The sequence below is a fragment of the Oncorhynchus clarkii genome, chromosome 13, assembly GCF_045791955.1.
Source record: "Oncorhynchus clarkii lewisi isolate Uvic-CL-2024 chromosome 13, UVic_Ocla_1.0, whole genome shotgun sequence".
Lineage (NCBI taxonomy): Eukaryota > Metazoa > Chordata > Actinopteri > Salmoniformes > Salmonidae > Oncorhynchus > Oncorhynchus clarkii.
Window position 1 is genome coordinate 54,187,893 of NC_092159.1, and position 27,555 is coordinate 54,215,447.

General features: G+C 40.3%; 1 protein-coding gene across 1 annotated transcript in view; it reads left to right on the forward strand.

The window, feature by feature from the left end:
• Nucleotides 1–652: 652 nt before the first annotated feature.
• LOC139365088 (rho GTPase-activating protein 17-like) overlaps nucleotides 653–27,555 on the forward strand; it is a 60,960-nt gene continuing 34,057 nt past the window's right edge. The window contains exons 1-2 of the mRNA XM_071102463.1: nucleotides 653–1,044; nucleotides 25,882–25,921. Coding sequence (XP_070958564.1) covers nucleotides 992–1,044; nucleotides 25,882–25,921 — 93 coding nt within the window. The 5' untranslated portion in view covers nucleotides 653–991. The remainder of the gene's footprint in view (nucleotides 1,045–25,881; nucleotides 25,922–27,555) is intronic.

The following is a 27,555-nucleotide window of genomic DNA, read 5'->3' on the forward strand; positions in this document are numbered from 1 at the left end:
GGGTGGCAATTTCCATTGATTCCATCCATGGCCATATGAAACACCTCATGAAGTTCACATCAAGAGGTCTTTTAGACTTATACATACATACTATTAACAGTAATTAAAGTTCAGTCACCATGTGGCATTCATATCACTGCACTGTAATAACACATTTGTTGTAACATAACATTTTAAAATCATTATAAGAACATTGTAATAACATATTGTATGGTCATAGTGCTCTTTATTTAATGACTTGAGAGTATGATTTTGTAAGCCTGACTTCCTAGTCACTGATTAGAAACATTGTTTACATCATGTTGAGCACATCCCTGGGTGGACATAATGGCATTACCAATTTCAAAAAGCAAAAATGTCCATAGAGAAATAGTTTCACTGACTGTAGCTAAGGTATTGCAAGCCTATTGTGTGCTGCTGTTGAATCACATAGGTGGATAAGCCCTTTTAAACCTATAGTAAACCGCGTGACAGTTAGAAAGCCGTTAATGCATCTCAAACCATTCGCTTTACACATTGTTTTGTCCGTTTTTTTCGTACTCATAATTGCCCATTATAAGTGTGTCACTTCGACAGGGTTGTTTTACCAAGGTATCACATGTCACTCACTAGCGGGCCATGTAGGCTAGCCTACAGTAGGGAAGTGAATTGCACTTCCTCCTTTTACACACCACTGTTCAGCACAGCATTTGGGTTATAGGAGTAGCCCACAAAGTGAAAATGGAAAGAGCGAAAACTGAACGGGGCTGTGTCCTGTAATTGCCTATTCACTTTGTAAGAGGAAAAAACATTGCGGGGAATGACAATCGATTCTTATTAGAACGCTCCAACAACACCTATTCAGCGACGAGCAGCAGAGTCAACGTAACATTTTCAGAAATACAATGGCAGCGACCTAGGTCAACTTCTGGACTTGCTTTCTAAAAGGATCAAAGAGGGGGCCTTGCAACTTTTTGAAACTTGTTGGATACGGTGGAGCAAGGACGCAAACATGAAGAAACAGTTTAATCGCATGAAACAGCTCGCCAACCAAACAGTTGGAAGGTAGGCAAAGTATTTTGGATAAATAAAAGTGTAGCCTACTATTATTTAGTGGGCTCAGGCGGCATTTTCTTTTGCAGTGTTGCAGTCATTGCTGTCATTTATTTTGTCCGCAAGGTTGCATTGTAGTTAGGCTACATTGTAGTTACATTGTAACTTTGTAGTTACAGTGTAGCCGCTGAGACAGGTTGGCAGTTGTAATTGTGATGGCATGACCAAACTGTCACTAACCATGTTATGATACATATCTCCCTATCACAAATCGTTCTCCTGACCATAGCCAGCCTCTGTGAGTTTTATCTCATCTCAGTGGGCTGTGTCAGAAGTGTTGGGCCACATATGAGTGCTCAAGAATGGATTGATACCAATTAAATGTGATAATATAAGAAAGATATGCCTAACATAAGAACTTTTACAATTAATAACTTTTATAATGAATACATGAACGTGTAATTAAAAAGCTTATAGTGACAACCTGATGTGGATATGATGTCTGAATAGTTTGCCTGACAAATGTTAATTTGTTAATGGTAGGCTACATGCGTCCTATATGGATTGATTTGTTAGGCCTGCACGTGGTGTGGGAAGAAAGTAAACATGGTGGTCTAACTAGTGGTCTAACCAAATGGTGGTCTAACCATGATGTAATTAGTGTATTGTGGACAACCCCGCCCTGTGCAATTGGGTTCTGGACTTCCTGACGGGCCGCCCCCCCCAGGTGGTAAAGGTAGGAAACAACATCTCCACCGCTGATCCTCAACACTGGGGCCCCACAAGGGTGCGTGCTCAGCCCTCTCCTGTACTCGCTGTTAACCAATGACTGTGTGGCCATGCACGCCTACAACTCAATCATCAAGTTTGCAGACGACAGTAGTGGGATTGATTAGCCGCAACAGCGCCTCTTCAACTTCAGGAGGCTAAAGACATGTGGCTTGTCACCTAAACCCTCTAAACCACACTTTTACAGATGCACAATTGAGAGCATCCTGTCGGGCTGTATCACTGCCTGGTACGGCAACTGCACCGCCCACAACCGCAAGGCTCTCCAGAAGGTGGTGCGGTCTGCACAACGCACCACTAGGGGCGAACTACCTGTTCTCCAGGACACATACAGCACCTGATGTCACAGGAAGGCCAAAAAGATCATCAAAGACAACAACCATCCGAGCCACTGCCTGTTCACCCCGCTACCACCCAGAAGGCGAGGTCAGTACAGGTGCATCAAAGCTGGGACCGAGAGACTGAAAAACAGCTTCTATCTCAAGACCATCAGATTGTTAAACAGCCATCACTAACTGCCTACATACAGATTTGAAATCAGTGGCCACTTTAATAAATGGATCACTAGTCACTTTAATAATGTCACTTTAATAATGTTTACTTATCTTGCATTACTCATCTCAAATGTATATACTGTATTTTATACCATCTATTGTATCTTGCCTATGCGGCTCTGTCATTGTTCATCCAAATATTAAAATGTACATATTCTTATTCCATTACTTTACTGGGATTTGTGTGTATTGGGTAGTTGTTGTGGAATTGTTAGATATTACTGCACTGTCGGAACTAGAAGCACAAGCATTTCGCTACACTCATTAACATCTGCTAACCATGTGTATGTGATCAATACATTTAGATTTGATTTGTATATAGCTAGTGTGCTATGATGGAAAACACTGACTGTTATATGTTTATAGCCAACTCCCATGTAAAGGGGGAATCCCTATCCATCCAACCAGGCACTGTGCAGCCCCCATCCCACACTGCTTCCTCATGGTGCCCCCTCTCCCTCTGACCCTACAGGGGTTGTCCTCCGGCGCTCAACACCACTGTTCTCCCTCTGACCCTACAGGGGTTGTCCTCCGGCGCTCAACACCACTGTTCTCCCTCTGAACCTACAGGGGTTGTCCTCCGGCGCTCAACACCACTGTTCTCCCTCTGACCCTACAGGGGTTGTCCTCCGGCGCTCAACACCACTGTTCTCCCTCTGACCCTACAGGGGTTGTCCTCCGGCGCTCAACACCACTGTTCTCCCTCTGAACCTACAGGGGTTGTCCTCCGGCGCTCAACACCACTGTTCTCCCTCTGACCCTACAGGGGTTGTCCTCCGGCGCTCAACACCACTGTTCTCCCTCTGAACCTACAGGGGTTGTCCTCCGGCGCTCAACACCACTGTTCTCCCTCTGACCCTACAGGGGTTGTCCTCCGGCGCTCAACACCACTGTTCTCCCTCTGACCCTACAGGGGTTGTCCTCAGGCGCTCAACACCACTGTTCTCCCTCTGACCCTACAGGGGTTGTCCTCCGGCGCTCAACACCACTGTTCTCCCTCTGAACCTACAGGGGTTGTCCTCCGGCGCTCAACACCACTGTTCTCCCTCTGACCCTACAGGGGTTGTCCTCCGGCGCTCAACACCACTGTTCTCCCTCTGAACCTACAGGGGTTGTCCTCCGGCGCTCAACACCACTGTTCTCCCTCTGACCCTACAGGGGTTGTCCTCCGGCGCTCAACACCACTGTTCTCCCTCTGAACCTACAGGGGTTGTCCTCAGGCGCTCAACACCACTGTTCTCCCTCTGAACCTACAGGGGTTGTCCTCCGGCGCTCAACACCACTGTTCTCCCTCTGAACCTACAGGGGTTGTCCTCAGGCGCTCAACACCACTGTTCTCCCTCTGAACCTACAGGGGTTGTCCTCCGGCGCTCAACACCACTGTTCTCCCTCTGAACCTACAGGGGTTGTCCTCCGGCGCTCAACACCACTGTTCTCCCTCTGAACCTACAGGGGTTGTCCTCAGGCGCTCAACACCACTGTTCTCCCTCTGAACCTACAGGGGTTGTCCTCCGGCGCTCAACACCACTGTTCTCCCTCTGAACCTACAGGGGTTGTCCTCAGGCGCTCAACACCACTGTTCTCCCTCTGACCCTACAGGGGTTGTCCTCCGGCGCTCAACACCACTGTTCTCCCTCTGAACCTACAGGGGTTGTCCTCCGGTGCTCAACACCACTGTTCTCCCTCTGACCCTACAGGGGTTGTCCTCAGGCGCTCAACACCACTGTTCTCCCTCTGAACCTACAGGGGTTGTCCTCCGGCGCTCAACACCACTGTTCTCCCTCTGAACCTACAGGGGTTGTCCTCCGGCGCTCAACACCACTGTTTTCCCTCTGAACCTACAGGGGTTGTCCTCAGGCGCTCAACACCACTGTTCTCCCTCTGAACCTACAGGGGTTGTCCTCAGGCGCTCAACACCACTGTTCTCCCTCTGAACCTACAGGGGTTGTCCTCAGGCGCTCAACACCACTGTTCTCCCTCTGAACCTACAGGGGTTGTCCTCCGGCGCTCAACACCACTGTTCTCCCTCTGAACCTACAGGGGTTGTCCTCCGGCGCTCAACACCACTGTTCTCCCTCTGAACCTACAGGGGTTGTCCTCAGGCGCTCAACACCACTGTTCTCCCTCTGAACCTACAGGGGTTGTCCTCCGGCGCTCAACACCACTGTTCTCCCTCTGACCCTACAGGGGTTGTCCTCCGGCGCTCAACACCACTGTTCTCCCTCTGACCCTACAGGGGTTGTCCTCAGGCGCTCAACACCACTGTTCTCCCTCTGAACCTACAGGGGTTGTCCTTAGGCGCTCAACACCACTGTTCTCCCTCTGACCCTACAGGGGTTGTCCTCAGGCGCTCAACACCACTGTTCTCCCTCTGAACCTACAGGGGTTGTCCTCAGGCGCTCAACACCACTGTTCTCCCTCTGAACCTACAGGGGTTGTCCTCAGGCGCTCAACACCACTGTTCTCCCTCTGAACCTACAGGGGTTGTCCTCAGGCGCTCAACACCACTGTTCTCCCTCTGAACCTACAGGGGTTGTCCTCAGGCGCTCAACACCACTGTTCTCCCTCTGAACCTACAGGGGTTGTCCTCAGGCGCTCAACACCACTGTTCTCCCTCTGAACCTACAGGGGTTGTCCTCAGGCGCTCAACACCACCGTTCTCCCTCTGAACCTACGGGGGTTGCCCTCCGGCGCTCAACACCACTGTTGTCCCTCTGAACCTACAGGGGTTGTCCTCAGGCGCTCAACACCACCGTTCTCCCTCTGAACCTACAGGGGTTGTCCTCAGGCGCTCAACACCACTGTTCTCCCTCTGAACCTACAGGGGTTGTCCTCAGGCGCTCAACACCACTGTTGTCCCTCAGTCTCTGTTGATGTCCACTGAGCTAACACCACTGTTGTCCCTCAGTCTCTGCTGATGTCCACTGAGCTAACACCACTGTTGTCCCTCAGTCTCTGCTGATGTCCACTGAGCTAACACCACTGTTGTCCCTCAGTCTCTGCTGATGTCCACTGAGCAACAGTATTATCACATTAGGATATTATATGGACCATAAGTACTACACACTAGATCATCCAGTAGTAGATCATCCAGTAGTAGATCCTCCAGTAGTAGATCCTCCAGTAGTAGATCCTCCAGTAGTAGATCCTCCAGTAGTAGATCCTCCAGTAGTAGATCCTCCAGTAGTAGATCCTCCAGTAGTAGATCCTCTGGAATAACTATTGAAGCTCTACTGGATGAGTACTTCTCACTGGTAGCCTTCAGTGTACATGTGTAAAACTCATTGCACGAAGGGCCGAGTGTCTGGATTGAAGAATTAAGGTCCTGGTTAGTAAGACAATCGCCTGACCTGGTTATCTAGGGCTTAATTGAAAGGAAAAACAACAACCAGCAGAGACTAGGCCCTCCATGGAATGAGTTTGACACCCCTGCTATAGTGGATGATGGGGTTTACATTCCCCCTCATAATGTAAAGTGGTATATAAATACAATCCATTATCATTAAGTCTGTTTATTATCATTAGGAATAGAATAACTTTACCCTGTCTGTAATAGTTATTAGAGTTTAAGTAAGAGGCCTTGATTGCCTATCCAGTCTTTTCCATATATTGGGACATAGCTGTAAACACAGCTGGGCAGGCTGACAGCTAGAGAGGATGCGTTCCAAATGGCATCCTATTCCATTTAAAGTGCCTGTTTGACCAGGCCCCATAGGGCTCTCATTGGTCAATTAACCACACGGTCCAACCGAAACTTGACCTCCGCCTTTAACCCAACCCCTCCGAAAGAGACGCATACATTCACAGGTATATACATATATACATTCACACATACATGCATACATACACAGGTATATACATTCATACATATACACACACTACTGGTCAAAAGTTTTAGAACACCTACTCATTCAATGATTTTTCTTTATTTGTACTATTTTCTACATTGTAGAATAATAGTGAAGATATCAAAACTATGAATTAACACATATGGAATCATGTAGTAACCAAAAAAAGTGTTAAACAAATCAAAATATATTTCATATTTGAGATTCTTTCCTGAATGCATTTGAGCCAATCAGTTGTGTTGTGTTGTGGTATACAGAAGATAACCCTATTTGGTAAAAGACCAAGTCCATATTATGGCAAGAACAGCTCAAATAAGCAAAGAGAAACAACAGAGGAAGAGGAACATTTCAAGAACTTTGAAAGTTTCTTCAAATGCAGTCACAAAAACCATCAAGCGCTATGATGAAACAGTCTCTCATGAGGACCACCACAGGAAAGGAAGACCCAGAGTTATCTCTGCTGCAGAGGATAAGTTCATTAGAGTTACCAGCCTCAGAAATTGCAGCCCAAATAAATGCTTCACAGAGTTCAACAGACACATCTCAACATCAACTGTTCAGAGGAGACTGTGTGAATCAGGCCTCCATGGTCAAATTGCTGAAAAGAAACCACTACTAAAGGACACCAATAAGAAGAAGAGACTTGGTTGGGCCAAGAAACACAAGCAATGGACATTAGACCGGTGGAAATTTGTCCTTTAGTCTGGAGTCCAGATTTGAGATTTTTGGTTCCAACCTCCATGTCTTTGTGAGACACAGTGTGGGTGAACAGATGATCTCTGCATGTGTATTTCCCATTGTAAAGCATGGAGGAGGAGGTGTGATGGTGTGGGGGTGCTTTGCTGGTGACAATGTCAGTGATTTATTTAGAATTCAAGCCACACTTAACCAGCATGGCTACCACAGCATTCTGCAGCGATACACCATCCCATCTGGTTTGCATTTAGTGGGACTATCATTTGTTTTTCAACAGGACCCAACACACCTCCAGGCTGTGTAAGATCTATTTGACCAAGAAGGAGAGTGATGTAGTGCTGCATCAGATGACCTGGCATCCACAATCCCCCGACCTCAACCCAATTGAGATGGTTTTGGATGAGTCGGACCACTGTGTGAAGGAAAAACAGCCAACAAGTGCTCAGCGTATGTGGGAACTCCTTCAAGACTGTTGGAAAAGACATAAAGTGAATAGGCTGTTATTTGGGATACACACAGTGTAGACCGACGTGCATGCTGCCACCCACTTTTGGCAGAACTACTCTACTCTCACATTCCTGTGGGCCTGCTGCCAGTGGGACTGCCTGGTAGGCCTACCAAACAAAAGACTTTTCACAAAAACAGTTGGCTGAACACAGGAGTTGCATGAGGTGTGATTTATGCAGAAGTTTGTTGTGAATCTATGAGTATCACAAACTAAAAGAATGAACATCTCAAACTAAAAGTAGTTTTGATGAGAGTGGTGAAGAGAAACCGTTTGATCAATGCAAAAAAGTATGTATTACGCATACCTACATGTAATATAGTGACCAGGGAAACAAAACTCAAAATAATACTAATACATTTTACCCCTAACTTTTACCCCTAACTTTTACCCCTAACTTTTAACCCTATCTTTTTGCACAAAACAAAAAAGATTTTTCCGGAGTCGATGGGGACAATGTGGAGGGTGGTGTACTAATGGTGTAATGATTCATATCAATCTTCCCTCTGTATGCCACCACCCTGGTGATGAGGGCCTCTCTGTCTGTCTCCGGAAAGGACAGGCGGGCCAGGCTGGGGCACGGGGGGGTTTTATTGAGTAAGCATTTCCATGCTTGGTCAGCCAGGAGACAGCATGGTGTTGTGGACGTCACTGAGCTACACTGGCGTAAATAAAAAAGGAGGAAGGAACCACTGTTTGGGTTTAGTCGGTGTTTGGGTGATATATTGGCACGTTAGCAAACCGTGCCAATATATCCTCCAAACACCGGCATTGAGGGCATTATCACTTCTATACAATGGGTTACCAACGTATTCAAATAATTATGGACATATTTTCATTTCCCCAAAATATTTTTGGGGAATTTATTCATACTATTTCATCCTTCCACGAGATATAGTCCCGACACAAACTAAGTTTGCTGGTTGTTCGTTCTATCAGTTTGGTTGCCAGAGACACGACCCAGTCGCCAAGTCTTTTTGTACTGTATCTGTGTACGCGACCCAGTCGCTCATTCTAAATGTTCCAAATGCAAACGTTCTTATCCCTTGATTGCTAGCTAACCAACTACGGCTAATTTACAGTCACAGCGAACAGGGCAGCCAGAATAACAGCAAAGTAGCTGCATTTCCATTTGTTTACACTGTTTTCTAGTGACATTTATTAGGATACGTCCATAACAATGAGCTAATCTAGGTCCAAAATGCTCCTTAACAGCTTCTACCCCCAAGCTATAAGACTGCTGAACAAGTAATCAAATGCCCCCCCCCTTTATTTTTACACAGCTGATTTGATACACGATTTCGCCTGGCATAGAAAATGTGCTCTCTCATCAGGACACTGTTGTTCAGAGGAGCTAGCCAACAACACAGCTAACACAATTGCAAACTAGGTGCATTTAGTCTGTTTATCTGTATCCTTTTGACATTTCTTTGTATATAGCCATAAAAATGATGCCAGCTGATTCATAATTTGGAATGGCTGAGGAAAGCTGTCTGCCTGTCTGTCTCGTCCCGACTTCCAACACGTTCATTACTATGGGACAGCTGGAGATCAAATTTCATTATTGAAATAATGTTGCAAATGTCGGAGAGAGAGACAACAAGGTTTATACAAATCTCCGCTGTTGAAAACCAAATGCTAGTCTAAAAGAAATGTGAGATAATATCTAGATGCTTTTAATAGTGGAAATCAAGTTTATAAAGTGCCTGGATGGTCTGATGAGAAAGTGGATTGCGCAGTGAGATGGAACAGAGTAAAGGAGCATTTCAACGTCATAGTTTATCCGATGGTAATTTGTGGACACCTGCAGGAATGACACCTGCAGGAATGGGGTTTTCTCCAATCAGCATCCCGGATTAGATCCACCGGTTGTATAATGATTCATACTGTAGACTCACTTCCAACCCTGTGTCTTTATAGTAGTGCTATAAGCCTTACAAGAGAAGCTAGTCATTCTGTTCTGGTACTGTAGTTACAGTGCCTTGCGAAAGTATTCAGCCCCCTTGAACTTTGCGACCTTTTGCCACATTTCAGTCTTCAAACATAAAGATATAAAACTGTATTTTTTTGTGAAGAATCAACAACAAGTGGGACACAATCATGAAGTGGAACGACATTTATTGGATATTTCAAACTTTTTAAACAAATCAAAAACTGAAAACTTGGGCGTGCAAAATGATTCAGCCCCTTTACTTTCAGTGCAGCAAACTCTCTCCAGAAGTTCAGTGAGGATCTCTGAATGATCCAATGTTGACCTAAATGACTAATGATGATAAATACAATCCACCTGTATGTAATCAAGTCTCCGTATAAATGCACCTGCACTGTGATAGTCTCAGAGGTCCGTTAAAAGCGCAGAGAGCATCATGAAGAACAAGGAACACACCAGGCAGGTCCGAGATACTGTTGTGAAGAAGTTTAAAGCCGGATTTGGATACAAAAAGATTTCCCAAGCTTTAAACATCCCAAGGAGCGCTGTGCAAGCGATAATATTGAAATGGAAGGAGTATCAGACCACTGCAAATCTACCAAGACCTGGCCGTCCCTCTAAACTTTCAGCTCATACAAGGAGAAGACTGATCAGAGATGCAGCCAAGAGGCCCATGATCACTCTTGATGAACTGCAGAGATCTACAGCTGAGGTGGGAGACTCTGTTCATAGGACAACAATCAGTTGTATATTGCACAAATCTGGCCTTTATGGAAGCGTGGCAAGAAGAAAGCCATTTCTTAAAGATATCCATAAAAAGTGTTGTTTAAAGTTTGCCACAAGCCACCTGGGAGACACACCAAACATGTGGAAGAAGGTGCTCTGGTCAGATGAAACCAAAATTGAACTTTTTGGCAACAATGCAAAACGTTATGTTTGGCGTAAAAGCTGAACACACCATCCCCACTGTCAAACATGGTGGTGGCAGCATCATGGTTTGGGCCTGCTTTTCTTCAGCAGGGACAGGGAAGATGGTTAAAATTGATGGGAAGATGGATGGAGCCAAATACAGGACCATTCTGGAAGAAAACCTGATGGAGTCTGCAAAAGACCTGAGACTGGGACGGAGATTTGTCTTCCAACAAGACAATGATCCAAAACATAAAGCAAAATCTACAATGGAATGGTTAAAAAAATAAACATATCCAGGTGTTAGAATGGCCAAGTCAAAGTCCAGACCTGAATCCAATCGAGAATCTGTGGAAAGAACTGAAAACTGCTGTTCACAAATGCTCTCCATCCAACCTCACTGAGCTCGAGCTGTTTTGCAAGGAGGAATGGGAAAAAAATTCAGTCTCTCGATGTGCAAAACTGATAGAGACATACCCCAAGCGACTTACAGCTGTAATCGCAGCAAAAGGTGGCGCTACAAAGTATTAACTTAAGGGGGCTGAATAATTTTGCACGCCCAATTTTTCAGTTTTTGATTTGTTAAAAAAGTTTGAACCTATCCAATAAATGTCGTTCCACTTCATGATTGTGTCCCACTTGTTGTTGATTCTTCACAAAAAAATACAGTTTTATATATTTATGTTTGAAGCCTGAAATGTGGCAAAATGTCGCAAAGTTCAAGGGGGCCGAATACTTTCGCAAGGCACTGTATATAGCTAGTCATTCTGTTCTGCTACTGTAGTTATATAGCTAGTCATTCTGTTCTGCTACTGTAGTTATATAGCTAGTCATTCTGTTCTGCTACTGTAGTTATATAGCTAGTCATTCTGTTCTGCTACTGTAGTTATAAAGCTAGTCATTCTGTTCTGCTACTGTAGTTATATAGCTAGTCATTCTGTTCTGGTATTGTAGTTATATAGCTAGTCATTCTGTCCTGGTACTCTAGTTATAAAGCTGGTCATTCTGTTCTGGTACTGTAGTTATAAAGCTAGTCATTCTGTTCTGTTACTGTAGTTATGAAGCTACTCATTCTGGTACTGTAGTTATATAGCTAGTCATTATGGTACTGTAGTTATATAGCTAGTCATTCTGTTCTGGTACTGTAGTTATAAAGCTAGGTATTCTGTTCTGCTACTGTAGTTATAAAGCTACTCATTCTGTTCTGGTACTGTAGTTATAAAGCTAGTCATTATGGTACTGTAGTTATATAGCTAGTCATTCTGTTCTGGTATTGTAGTTATATAGCTAGTCATTCTGTCCTGGTACTCTAGTTATAAAGCTGGTCATTCTGTTCTGGTACTGTAGTTATAAAGCTAGCCATTCTGTTCTGTTACTGTAATTATGAAGCTACTCATTCTGGTACTGTAGTTATATAGCTAGTCATTCTGCTTCTGTAGTTATATACAGTGGGGCAAAAAAGTATTTAGTCAGCCACCAATTGTTCAAGTTCTGTGTTGCCCAGCAACAGCCCCAAAACATCACTGCTCTAGAGGAGATCTGCATGGAGGAATGGGCCAAAATACCAGCAACAGTGTGTGAAAACCTTGTGAAGACTTACAGAAACCGTTTGACCTCTGTCATTGCCAACAAAGGGTATATAACAAAGTATTGAGATAAACTTTTGTTATTGACCAAATACTTATTTTCCACCATAATTTGCAAATAAATTCATAAAAAAATCCTACAATGTGATTTTCTGGAATTCTTTAACAATTTTGTCTGACATAGTTGAAGGGTACCTATGATGAAAATTACAGGCCTCTCTCATCTTTATAAGTGGGAGAACTTGCACAATTGGTGGCTGACTAAATACTTTTTTGCCCCACTGTAGCTAGTCATTCTGTTCTGGTACTGTAGTTTATATAGCTAGTCAATCTGTCCTGGTACTGTAGTTATATAGCTAGTCATTCTGTTCTGGTACTGTAGTTATAAAGCTAGTCATTCTGGTACTGTGGTTATAAAGTTAGTCATTCTGTTCTGCTACTGTAGTTATAAAGCTAGTCATTCTGGTACTGTAGTTATAAAGCTAGTCATTCTGTTCTGCTACTGTAGTTTATAAAGCTAGTCATTCTGGTACTGTAGTTATATAGCTAGTCATTCTGCTACTGTAGTTATATAGCTAGTCATTCTGTTCTGGTACTGTAGTTTATATAGCTAGTCATTCTGTTCTGGTACTGTAGTTATATAGCTAGTCATTGTGTTCTGGTACTGTAGTTATATAGCTAGTTATTCTGTTCTGCTACTGTAGTTTATAAAGCTAGTCATTCTGGTACTGTAGTTATAAAGTTAGGCATTCTGGTGCTGTAGTTATAAAGCTAGTCATTCTGGGGTGGGGGGGTTGGAGGATGGGTTTAAAACTCAACACACCAGAAGTCCATTGCTGTCGGGGTCGGCAACAGGTAGCCCGCGGGCCAAAACTGGCCTGCGAGGGATTCAGTTTATTTTATTTTATTTTTGAGTATAAAAAGACTGTAAAACCACCAAGAATTCAGCTTAATATTAGTTTAATTTAGGAATTAAGTTCCTAAGAGACATATGTGATTGGGTCTCAATGTAATTCAAGGTATGAAATTATTGTTAAAAGAATCGTCCCATAGATGAGTATACCAGTATTAATTTAGGCTTGATTAGTTTTACTGTAGATATGTTCACAGAACACTGAACGAAGACTTTTAAAGTGTCGTTTCCAGTGAATGAATTAGGGTCTTTGTATTTCACCAGAGTGGTAAAGCTGTAGAACACCTCCCTCACTGTGCCTATGGTCTGGTGAAAGACTGCTGGAATACTCATCATGTCTGTGATACAGTAAATCAGAGATTGTAATGTAGTTTGCAGACCTGAGTCAATGGGAGGTCACTGTGTGTGTGTGTGTGTGTGCTTGTGTGAAGGGGGTGTATGTGTTTTGTGTGTGCGTGTGAGTAGCTTACAAGTGTGTGTTTTTGTGTGTGTATTTTGTGTGTGTATTTGAGCACACATGTGTTTATTTAATATATATTTGTGTGTATGCGTGGGATTGGCCTACACGTGTGTGTGTGTGTGTGGAGGGGGGGGGGGGGGTGTACTTGTGTATGTGTGTGAGTAGCCTATGTTTGTGTGTGTGTTTGTACACCAGTGCATGTCTGTTTATATGTATCTGTGTATGTGGTGAGCCTATATGTGTTACAGGTTAGCATAGTGATAAGAGCATCAGCAGTTATTTCCTACACTTGTCAAATTGCAGCAGTATGTTACTGGCTAATGTGGTCAGTCTGTTTTGCATTCCTTTCCTCCATATCTTAATTTCTGTTACTAAGCTTAAAGTATGTGTAGTATACTGCAATAATAACACTGTTGCTATGTATTATCTCTGAGGACAAAGCAGCTCTGAGAGACAGTACTGCATCACCAAATATGTAGACCACAGTGTACAGTTGTTGAATATGTAGATCACAGTGTAAAGAGGTCTACATATTGGTATGGTATGTCCCTCCTATGAGATGAATAGGCTTGATTAGGTCTTTGCTGGTGCATGTGTAAAGTTGTTGAATATGTAGACAACAGTGTAAAGTTGTTGAATATGTAGACAACAGTGTAAAGTTGTTGAATATGTAGACAACAGTGTAAAGAGTAGTTGAATATGTAGACAACAGTGTAAAGTTGTTGAATATGTAGACCACAGTGTAAAGTTGTTGAACAACTTTACACTGTGGTCTACATATTCAACAACTCTTTACACTGTGGTCTACATATTCAACAACTTTACACTGTGGTCTACATATTCAACAACTTTACACTGTTGTCTACATATTCAACTACTCTTTACACTGTTGTCTACATATTCAACAACTTTACACTGTTGTCTACATATTCAACAACTTTACACTGTTGTCTACATATTCAACAACTTTACACTGTTGTCTACATATTCAACAACTTTACACTGTTGTCTACATATTCAACAACTTTACACTGTTGTCTACATATTCAACAACTTTACACTGTTGTCTACATATTCAACAACCTTACACTGTTGTCTACATATTCAACTACTCTTTACACTGTGGTCTACATATTCAACAACTCTTTACACTGTGGTCTACATATTCAACTACTCTTTACACTGTGGTCTACATATTCAACAACTCTTTACACTGTGGTCTACATATTCAACAACTTTACACTGTGGTCTACATATTCAACAACTTTACACTGTTGTCTACATATTCAACTACTCTTTACACTGTTGTCTACATATTCAACAACTTTACACTGTTGTCTACATATTCAACTACTCTTTACACTGTTGTCTACATATTCAACTACTCTTTACACTGTTGTCTACATATTCAACAACTTTACACTGTTGTCTACATATTCAACAACTTTACACTGTTGTCTACATATTCAACAACTTTACACTGTGGTCTACATATTCAACAACTTTACACTGTTGTCTACATATTCAACTACTCTTTACACTGTTGTCTACATATTCAACAACTTTACACTGTTGTCTACATATTCAACAACTTTACACTGTTGTCTACATATTCAACTACTCTTTACACTGTTGTCTACATATTCAACTACTCTTTACACTGTGGTCTACATATTCAACAACTTTACACTGTTGTCTACATATTCAACTACTCTTTACACTGTTGTCTACATATTCAACAACTTTACACTGTGGTCTACATATTCAACAACTTTACACTGTTGTCTACATATTCAACTACTCTTTACACTGTTGTCTACATATTCAACTACTCTTTACACTGTGGTCTACATATTCAACAACTTTACACTGTTGTCTACATATTCAACAACTTTACACTGTTGTCTACATATTCAACAACTTTACACTGTTGTCTACATATTCAACAACCTTACACTGTTGTCTACATATTCAACTACTCTTTACACTGTGGTCTACATATTCAACAACTCTTTACACTGTGGTCTACATATTCAACTACTCTTTACACTGTGGTCTACATATTCAACAACTCTTTACACTGTGGTCTACATATTCAACAACTTTACACTGTGGTCTACATATTCAACAACTTTACACTGTTGTCTACATATTCAACTACTCTTTACACTGTTGTCTACATATTCAACAACTTTACACTGTTGTCTACATATTCAAGTACTCTTTACACTGTTGTCTACATATTCAACTACTCTTTACACTGTTGTCTACATATTCAACAACTTTACACTGTTGTCTACATATTCAACAACTTTACACTGTTGTCTCTACATATTCAACAACTTTACACTGTGGTCTACATATTCAACAACTTTACACTGTTGTCTACATATTCAACTACTCTTTACACTGTTGTCTACATATTCAACAACTTTACACTGTGGTCTACATATTCAACAACTTTACACTGTTGTCTACATATTCAACTACTCTTTACACTGTTGTCTACATATTCAACAACTTTACACTGTTGTCTACATATTCAACAACTTTACACTGTTGTCTACATATTCAACTACTCTTTACACTGTTGTCTACATATTCAACTACTCTTTACACTGTTGTCTACATATTCAACTACTCTTTACACTGTTGTCTACATATTCAACTACTCTTTACACTGTGGTCTACATATTCAACAACTTTACACTGTGGTCTACATATTCAACAACTTTACACTGTTGTCTACATATTCAACTACTCTTTACACTGTTGTCTACATATTCAACTACTCTTTACACTGTGGTCTACATATTCAACAACTTTACACTGTTGTCTACATATTCAACAACTTTACACTGTTGTCTACATATTCAACAACTTTACACTGTTGTCTACATATTCAACAACTTTACACTGTGGTCTACATATTCAACAACTTTACACTGTTGTCTACATATTCAACAACCTTACACTGTTGTCTACATATTCAACTACTCTTTACACTGTGGTCTACATATTCAACAACTCTTTACACTGTGGTCTACATATTCAACTACTCTTTACACTGTGGTCTACATATTCAACAACTCTTTACACTGTGGTCTACATATTCAACAACTTTACACTGTGGTCTACATATTCAACAACTTTACACTGTTGTCTACATATTCAACTACTCTTTACACTGTTGTCTACATATTCAACAACTTTACACTGTTGTCTACATATTCAACTACTTTTTACACTGTTGTCTACATATTCAACTACTCTTTACACTGTTGTCTACATATTCAACAACTTTACACTGTTGTCTACATATTCAACAACTTTACACTGTTGTCTACATATTCAACAACTTTACACTGTGGTCTACATATTCAACAACTTTACACTGTTGTCTACATATTCAACTACTCTTTACACTGTTGTCTACATATTCAACAACTTTACACTGTTGTCTACATATTCAACAACTTTACACTGTTGTCTACATATTCAACTACTCTTTACACTGTTGTCTACATATTCAACTACTCTTTACACTGTTGTCTACATATTCAACTACTCTTTACACTGTTGTCTACATATTCAACTACTCTTTACACTGTGGTCTACATATTCAACAACTTTACACTGTGGTCTACATATTCAACAACTTTACACTGTTGTCTACATATTCAACTACTCTTTACACTGTTGTCTACATATTCAACAACTTTACACTGTTGTCTACATATTCAACTACTCTTTACACTGTTGTCTACATATTCAACTACTCTTTACACTGTTGTCTACATATTCAACAACTTTACACTGTTGTCTACATATTCAACAACTTTACACTGTTGTCTACATATTCAACAACTTTACACTGTGGTCTACATATTCAACAACTTTACACTGTTGTCTACATATTCAACTACTCTTTACACTGTTGTCTACATATTCAACAACTTTACACTGTTGTCTACATATTCAACAACTTTACACTGTTGTCTACATATTCAACTACTCTTTACACTGTTGTCTACATATTCAACTACTCTTTACACTGTTGTCTACATATTCAACTACTCTTTACACTGTTGTCTACATATTCAACTACTCTTTACACTGTGGTCTACATATTCAACAACTTTACACTGTGGTCTACATATTCAACAACTTTACACTGTTGTCTACATATTCAACTACTCTTTACACTGTTGTCTACATATTCAACTACTCTTTACACTGTGGTCTACATATTCAACAACTTTACACTGTTGTCTACATATTCAACAACTTTACACTGTTGTCTACATATTCAACAACTTTACACTGTTGTCTACATATTCAACAACTTTACACTGTTGTCTACATATTCAACAACCTTACACTGTTGTCTACATATTCAACTACTCTTTACACTGTGGTCTACATATTCAACAACTCTTTACACTGTGGTCTACATATTCAACTACTCTTTACACTGTGGTCTACATATTCAACAACTCTTTACACTGTGGTCTACATATTCAACAACTTTACACTGTGGTCTACATATTCAACAACTTTACACTGTTGTCTACATATTCAACTACTCTTTACACTGTTGTCTACATATTCAACAACTTTACACTGTTGTCTACATATTCAAGTACTCTTTACACTGTTGTCTACATATTCAACTACTCTTTACACTGTTGTCTACATATTCAACAACTTTACACTGTTGTCTACATATTCAACAACTTTACACTGTTGTCTCTACATATTCAACAACTTTACACTGTGGTCTACATATTCAACAACTTTACACTGTTGTCTACATATTCAACTACTCTTTACACTGTTGTCTACATATTCAACAACTTTACACTGTGGTCTACATATTCAACAACTTTACACTGTTGTCTACATATTCAACTACTCTTTACACTGTTGTCTACATATTCAACAACTTTACACTGTTGTCTACATATTCAACAACTTTACACTGTTGTCTACATATTCAACTACTCTTTACACTGTTGTCTACATATTCAACTACTCTTTACACTGTTGTCTACATATTCAACTACTCTTTACACTGTTGTCTACATATTCAACTACTCTTTACACTGTGGTCTACATATTCAACAACTTTACACTGTGGTCTACATATTCAACAACTTTACACTGTTGTCTACATATTCAACTACTCTTTACACTGTTGTCTACATATTCAACTACTCTTTACACTGTGGTCTACATATTCAACAACTTTACACTGTTGTCTACATATTCAACAACTTTACACTGTTGTCTACATATTCAACAACTTTACACTGTTGTCTACATATTCAACAACTTTACACTGTGGTCTACATATTCAACAACTTTACACTGTTGTCTACATATTCAACAACCTTACACTGTTGTCTACATATTCAACTACTCTTTACACTGTGGTCTACATATTCAACAACTCTTTACACTGTGGTCTACATATTCAACTACTCTTTACACTGTGGTCTACATATTCAACAACTCTTTACACTGTGGTCTACATATTCAACAACTTTACACTGTGGTCTACATATTCAACAACTTTACACTGTTGTCTACATATTCAACTACTCTTTACACTGTTGTCTACATATTCAACAACTTTACACTGTTGTCTACATATTCAACTACTTTTTACACTGTTGTCTACATATTCAACTACTCTTTACACTGTTGTCTACATATTCAACAACTTTACACTGTTGTCTACATATTCAACAACTTTACACTGTTGTCTACATATTCAACAACTTTACACTGTGGTCTACATATTCAACAACTTTACACTGTTGTCTACATATTCAACTACTCTTTACACTGTTGTCTACATATTCAACAACTTTACACTGTTGTCTACATATTCAACAACTTTACACTGTTGTCTACATATTCAACTACTCTTTACACTGTTGTCTACATATTCAACTACTCTTTACACTGTTGTCTACATATTCAACTACTCTTTACACTGTTGTCTACATATTCAACTACTCTTTACACTGTGGTCTACATATTCAACAACTTTACACTGTGGTCTACATATTCAACAACTTTACACTGTTGTCTACATATTCAACTACTCTTTACACTGTTGTCTACATATTCAACAACTTTACACTGTTGTCTACATATTCAACTACTCTTTACACTGTTGTCTACATATTCAACTACTCTTTACACTGTTGTCTACATATTCAACAACTTTACACTGTTGTCTACATATTCAACAACTTTACACTGTTGTCTACATATTCAACAACTTTACACTGTGGTCTACATATTCAACAACTTTACACTGTTGTCTACATATTCAACTACTCTTTACACTGTTGTCTACATATTCAACAACTTTACACTGTTGTCTACATATTCAACAACTTTACACTGTTGTCTACATATTCAACTACTCTTTACACTGTTGTCTACATATTCAACTACTCTTTACACTGTTGTCTACATATTCAACTACTCTTTACACTGTTGTCTACATATTCAACTACTCTTTACACTGTGGTCTACATATTCAACAACTTTACACTGTGGTCTACATATTCAACAACTTTACACTGTTGTCTACATATTCAACTACTCTTTACACTGTTGTCTACATATTCAACTACTCTTTACACTGTGGTCTACATATTCAACAACTTTACACTGTTGTCTACATATTCAACAACTTTACACTGTTGTCTACATATTCAACAACTTTACACTGTGGTCTACATATTCAACAACTTTACACTGTGGTCTACATATTCAACAACTTTACACTGTTGTCTACATATTCAACAACTTTACACTGTGGTCTACATATTCAACAAGTTTACACTGTTGTCTACATATTCAACAACTTTACACTGTTGTCTACATATTCAACAACTTTACACTGTTGTCTACATATTCAACAACTTTACACTGTTGTCTACATATTCAACTACTCTTTACACTGTGGTCTACATATTCAACTACTCTTTACACTGTGGTCTACATATTCAACTACTTTATGCTGTGGTCTACATATTCAACAACTTTACACTGTTGTCTACATATTCAACAACTTTACACTGTTGTCTACATATTCAACAACTTTACACATGCACCAGCAAAGACCTAATCAAGCCTATTCATCTCATAGGAGGGACATACCATACCAATATGTAGACCTCTTTACACTGTGATCTACATATTCAACAACTGTACACTGTGGTCTACATATTTGGTGATGCAGTACTGTCTCTCAGAGCTGCTTTGTCCTCAGAGATAATACATAGCAACAGTGTTATTATTGCAGTATACTACACATACTTTAAGCTTAGTAACAGAAATTAAGATATGGAGGAAAGGAATGCAAAACAGACTGACCACATTAGCCAGTAACATACTGCTGCAATTTGACAAGTGTAGGAAATAACTGCTGATGCTCTTATCACTATGCTAACCTGTAACACATATAGGCTCATGAATATGAATATGTAGACAACAGTGTAAAGTTGTTGAATATGTAGACCACAGTGTAAAGTTGTTGAATATGTAGACAACAGTGTAAAGAGTAGTTGAATATGTAGACCACAGTGTAAAGTTGTTGAATATGTAGACCACAGTGTAAAGTTGTTGAATATGTAGACAACAGTGTAAAGAGTAGTTGAATATGTAGACAACAGTGTAAAGAGTAGTTGAATATGTAGGCCACAGTGTAAAGTAGTTGAATATGTAGACAACAGTGTAAAGAGTAGTTGAATATGTAGACAACAGTGTAAAGAGTAGTTGAATATGTAGACCACAGTGTAAAGTTGTTGAATATGTAGACAACAGTGTAAAGTAGTTGAATATGTAGACAACAGTGTAAAGTTGTTGAATATGTAGACCACAGTGTAAAGTTGTTGAATATGTAGACAACAGTGTAAAGTTGTTGAATATGTAGACAACAGTGTAAAGTTGTTGAATATGTAGACAACAGTGTAAAGTTGTTGAATATGTAGACAACAGTGTAAAGTAGTTGAATATGTAGACAACAGTGTAAAGTTGTTGAATATGTAGACCACAGTGTAAAGTTGTTGAATATGTAGACCACAGTGTAAAGTTGTTGAATATGTAGACCACAGTGTAAAGAGTAGTTGAATATGTAGACCACAGTGTAAAGAGTAGTTGAATATGTAGACCACAGTGTAAAGTTGTTGAATATGTAGACAACAGTGTAAAGTTGTTGAATATGTAGACCACAGTGTAAAGAGTAGTTGAATATGTAGACAACAGTGTAAAGTTGTTGAATATGTAGACCACAGTGTAAAGAGTTGTTGAATATGTAGACCACAGTGTAAAGAGTAGTTGAATATGTAGACAACAGTGTAAAGTTGTTGAATATGTAGACAACAGTGTAAAAAGTTGTTGAATATGTAGACAACAGTGTAAAGTTGTTGAATATGTAGACCACAGTGTAAAGTTGTTGAATATGTAGACAACAGTGTAAAGAGTAGTTGAATATGTAGACAACAGTGTAAAGAGTAGTTGAATATGTAGACAACAGTGTAAAGTTGTTGAATATGTAGACAACAGTGTAAAGTTGTTGAATATGTAGACCACAGTGTAAAGTTGTTGAATATGTAGACAACAGTGTAAAGAGTAGTTGAATATGTAGACAACAGTGTAAAGTTGTTGAATATGTAGACCACAGTGTAAAGTTGTTGAATATGTAGACAACAGTGTAAAGTTGTTGAATATGTAGACAACAGTGTAAAGTTGTTGAATATGTAGACAACAGTGTAAAGAGTAGTTGAATATGTAGACAACAGTGTAAAGTTGTTGAATATGTAGACAACAGTGTAAAGTTGTTGAATATGTAGACCACAGTGTAAAGAGTAGTTGAATATGTAGACCACAGTGTAAAGAGTAGTTGAATATGTAGACAACAGTGTAGAGTTGTTGAATATGTAGACAACAGTGTAAAAAGTTGTTGAATATGTAGACAACAGTGTAAAGTTGTTGAATATGTAGACCACAGTGTAAATAGTAGTTTTATATGTAGACCACAGTGTACAGTTGTTGAATATGTAGACCACAGTGTAAAGTTGTTGAATATGTAGACCACAGTGTAAAGAGTTGTTGAACCACAAGAGATAAATAGGATGGTATGTCTCTCCTATGAGATGACTAGGCTTGATTAGGTCTTTGCTGGTGCATGACTGCTGCACCACCAAGCCCACAACCCCTCAGTTTATCCATAACCATGTTGCCCTGAGGCTTTGAAACTTACCCCCAGAACAGAGTCTCTTCAGCAGACACTGGCTAACATGTTCCAGTGACTGGATAGATAGATAACCAACCTGATAGACAGAGAGCAAGGGGTTCCTGTTTAGAAGCTTGACAGAGAGTCTCTGTAACAAAGCCGTGGGGCTCAATACGTGGATAAGGTAAATAAAGAGGAAGAGATGTCTTTCTAACCCAAGTCTATATGTAACCATTACTCAGCATATTAAGATGGTAAGCTGATATGAAGCTAAATTGAATGACCTAAGAAGTGGATGTATGGGGTGGTTGTGACTCTGATGAGTCGATTGGTCTGATCTTTCTACATATGTTTCATTTCTTATTCAGTGTTATAGTCTCTCTTCTCCCAGGGTCCTGACTGTAGCAATGCAATCAAGATGTCTATTCTTAGAATAATGCCTGCTAGCTCAATGCAGTTATTCTAGCTCAAATCAATGCTAATTCATTATAGATTGTTTTGCTCCGCTCTTAGCCTCCTACCTCCCCAGGCCAACCAATGGCCATGTCTTCTCAGTAACGAGATACTTTACTGCATGGTCTGTGTGGATATTCTGGTTTGAGCTGTCATTTGTCTGGTCTAGATGATATCAGGGCTTGATTTATGTGGCCTTTACAGATTAAGATATATCCATCCCTTGTCTCTCTGGTTGATTTTAAACTTCACCAATTAAAGGGATGGTTCAGCGATTTAACAAAAAACTAAGTGTAGATTTCAGTCACTCCTTGTCCATAGACTGCTTTCAAGGTAAAGGAGCAAACATGTAAATACGTAAAATCGCTGAACTATCCATTTTATACAATTCTGCTACTTTCAGTGGGATAGATCATAGACACAGTTTCTATTTGGTGTACTGTATACCAGCGGTACCATTTACAGTAAAGCAGGGGCTTGGTACAGTAATGTGCAGGGTATAGTAAGGTATTATTTCAGTGGGTTACAACAGTATTAGGTAATAGATGTTGTGTGTGTGTGAGGGGGTTAATTGATCCCAATGAGCATTACTGTAGGTTGTTGGCCCAGACTCCATTAAGAGGAGAGGGCCCTCTGGGGAAGATGGTGTGTGTGTGTGTGTGCCTGTACGTGCACACGTGTGAGTGGGGAGGACCTAAGTTTCTGTAGCCATCCTGCCGGCTCAGCAGTATCAGAACCCTCTAAATGGTGAGCTAATGATCACTTCACTATCAGAACCCTCTAAATGGTGAGCTAATGATCACTTCACTATCACAACCCTCTAAATGGTGAGCTAATGATCACTTCACTATCACAACCCTCTAAATGGTGAGCTAATGATCACTTCACTATCACAACCCTCTAAATGGTGAGCTAATGATCACGTCACTATCAAATCCCTCTAAATGGTGAGCTAATGATCACTTCACTATCACAACCCTCTAAATGGTGAGCTAATGATCACTTCACTATCACAACCCTCTAAATGGTGAGCTAATGATCACTTCACTATCACAACCCTCTAAATGGTGAGCTAATGATCACGTCACTATCAGATCCCTCTAAATGGTGAGCTAATAATCACTTCACTATCACAACCCTCTAAATGGTGAGCTAATGATCACTTCACTATCACAACCCTCTAAATGGTGAGCTAATGATCACGTCACTATCAAATCCCTCTAAATGGTGAGCTAATGATCACTTCACTATCACAACCCTCTAAATGGTGAGCTAATGATCACTTCACTATCAGAACCCTATAATTGGTGAGCTAATGATCACTTCACTATCAGAACCCTATAAATGGTGAGCTAATGATCACTTCACTATCAGAACCCTATAAATGGTGAGCTAATGATCACGTCACTATCAGAACCCTCTAAATGGTGAACTAATGATCACTTCACTATCACAACCCTCTAAATGGTGAGCTAATGATCACTTCACTATCACAACCCTCTAAATGGTGAGCTAATGATCACTTCACTTCCCAACACACTCTAGGTCTGTCTTTTGTTAAGTGCTGGGAAAATCTAGTGCCGGGACCACCACTCCACTGGATTTAAGGGAACTGTGTGTTATTACAGATGTAGGGATAGGTCTATGGAGAATATTGGCTGTTATTTCTTTCCACAGTGAATGATGGTGTTACGATTGGTAGGCTGTGTTTCCCAAAAGGTGGATCAGGAAGATCAATATGGGTTTCTCTTGCACCTGATTCGTTGTTGCTGAATGCTAGATTGCGTCGACGAACAGTTTTCGCTTATTGGGTCTCAAGAACATTTGAATGGCTTTAAGTCTGTCACAGTGCCAAGAAAACCCTTGAAACCACAGCTGTATGGGATAGTGCATTTTGGTTTTGGAATAATGTCAGTAAACTCTCTACTCCTCTCTCTCCTCCAACATACTAGTTGACTGGTGGGTATTACATGTTTGAGACATCAACAGACCTCTCACCTCCTGCTGTTGCCATAACAAAGGCTGGAATTCAGGAAACAGGAAGTGTGTGTTCTAACAGGGGTAGGATCTAACAGGCCCTTTCCCTGGAAACAGCCACAGGCAGAGGTGTGGAGTGTCGGTGTGTATGAGTGAGTTAGGTCTACTTGTGATGTTTGTTGTGCAGGGTAGTCCAGGGTGAGTTTCCTGAAAGCTTTCTTTCTCTCGTCGACCCAGGCCCAGACCACTCATAGCATAGCAGAAAGTATTTTGTTGCTGTAGGGCTGCCGGCTGCGTTGTCTAGAGAAATAAAGTGCAATGTTAGCTATGACGTTACCTATGACTTGCCCCTAATCAGTAAGACAGGCTAGTCTTCATTACCTGTCGTAGTATTGGCTCAGAGATGGAGAAGTAGAGAGAGACACTATTTACTCGGCCAATCTCTGTTCATTCTCTTTCCACTGCAACTTTACTCTTGCTAAGTTGAAATAAAGTGGAGTTGCAGGCTTACAGCACCACTACAGTACCACAATAGTTCACGTATTAAGTCTTTCAGTCACTCCTGGAATTGCATAGTTGTTTTAATCAGTAGAGAAGTCTTATAAACTGTGAGAGAGTGTGATCTGGCACAACTCTGACACAGGCCCTGCACTACAGTTAGGCTCAGTTGGCCTTTCCATACCATACGATATCTTAAATACCACCATGTTGCAGGTAGAAATACATAGAACTGTATAGAACTGACACCATTTTCTATTCTTTACAACTGAGAAGTGTTTCTGTAGCCTGGTTGAACCAGACTGAACGCTGCACTCACCATTGTTTCTGGTGAGCGCACAGTTCAGTCAGGTTTAACCAGGCTAGCATTTCTGATCTACACACTGCACTTATATTGGAACTCTCTGTAATGAATACGCCCCATTATGTCTGCCTATCTGACCTTTGACCTCTTATGTGTTTTCCTCCACAGAGCCGAGAAGACTGAAGTGCTGAGTGATGACCTTCTACAGGTGAATATTAGTATTCTGTCTCCTGCTTCCACTTTATATTCAGTCACAGCAGCCTTAGACACTGTCAAGTCAAATGCAACCATTAACATACAGTATGACTTGTGTTGACTGGGTGTAACGTGATGACTTGTGTTGACTGGGTGTAACGTGATGACTTGTGTTGACTGGAAGGAACATGTGATGACTTGTGTTGACTGGATGGAACATGTGATGACTTGTGTTGACTGGGTGTAACGTGATGACTTGTGTTGACTGGGTGTAACGTGATGACTTGTGTTGACTGGATGGAACATGTGATGACTTGTGTTGACTGGATGGAACATGTGATGACTTGTGTTGACTAGATGGAACATGTGATGACTTGTGTTGACTAGATGGAACATGTGATGACTTGTGTTGACTGGATGGAACATGTGATGACTTGTGTTGACTGGATGGAACATGTGATGACTTGTGTTGACTGGGTGTAACGTGATGACTTGTGTTGACTGGATGGAACATGTGATGACTTGTGTTGACTGGATGGAACATGTGATGACTTGTGTTGACTAGATGGAACATGTGATGACTTGTGTTGACTGGGTGTAACGTGATGACTTGTGTTGACTGGATGGAACATGTGATGACTTGTGTTGACTGGATGGAACATGTGATGACTTGTGTTGACTAGATGGAACATGTGATGACTTGTGTTGACTGGGTGTAACGTGATGACTTGTGTTGACTGGATGGAACATGTGATGACTTGTGTTGACTGGATGGAACATGTGATGACTTGTGTTGACTAGATGGAACATGTGATGACTTGTGTTGACTAGATGGAACATGTGATGACTTGTGTTGACTGGATGGAACATGTGATGACTTGTGTTGACTGGATGGAACATGTGATGACTTGTGTTGACTGGGTGTAACGTGATGACTTGTGTTGACTGGATGGAACATGTGATGACTTGTGTTGACTGGATGGAACATGTGATGACTTGTGTTGACTGGATGGAACATGTGATGACTTGTGTTGACTAGATGGAACATGTGATGACTTGTGTTGACTGGGTGTAACGTGATGACTTGTGTTGACTGGATGGAACATGTGATGACTTGTGTTGACTGGGTGTAACGTGATGACTTGTGTTGACTGGATGGAACATGTGATGACTTGTGTTGACTGGATGGAACATGTGATGACTTGTGTTGACTGGATGGAACATGTGATGACTTGTGTTGACTGGATGGAACATGTGATGACTTGTGTTGACTGGGTGTAACGTGATGACTTGTGTTGACTGGATGGAACATGTGATGACTTGTTGACTGGGTGTAACGTGATGACTTGTGTTGACTGGATGGAACATGTGATGACTTGTGTTGACTAGATGGAACATGTGATGACTTGTGTTGACTAGATGGAACATGTGATGACTTGTGTTGACTGGGTATAACGTGATGACTTGTGTTGACTGGAAGGAACATGTGATGACTTGTGTTGACTAGATGGAACATGTTATGACTTGTGTTGACTAGATGGAACATGTGATGACTTGTGTTGACTAGATGGAACATGTGATGACTTGTGTTGACTAGATGGAACATGTGATGACTTGTGTTGACTAGATGGAACATATGATGACTTG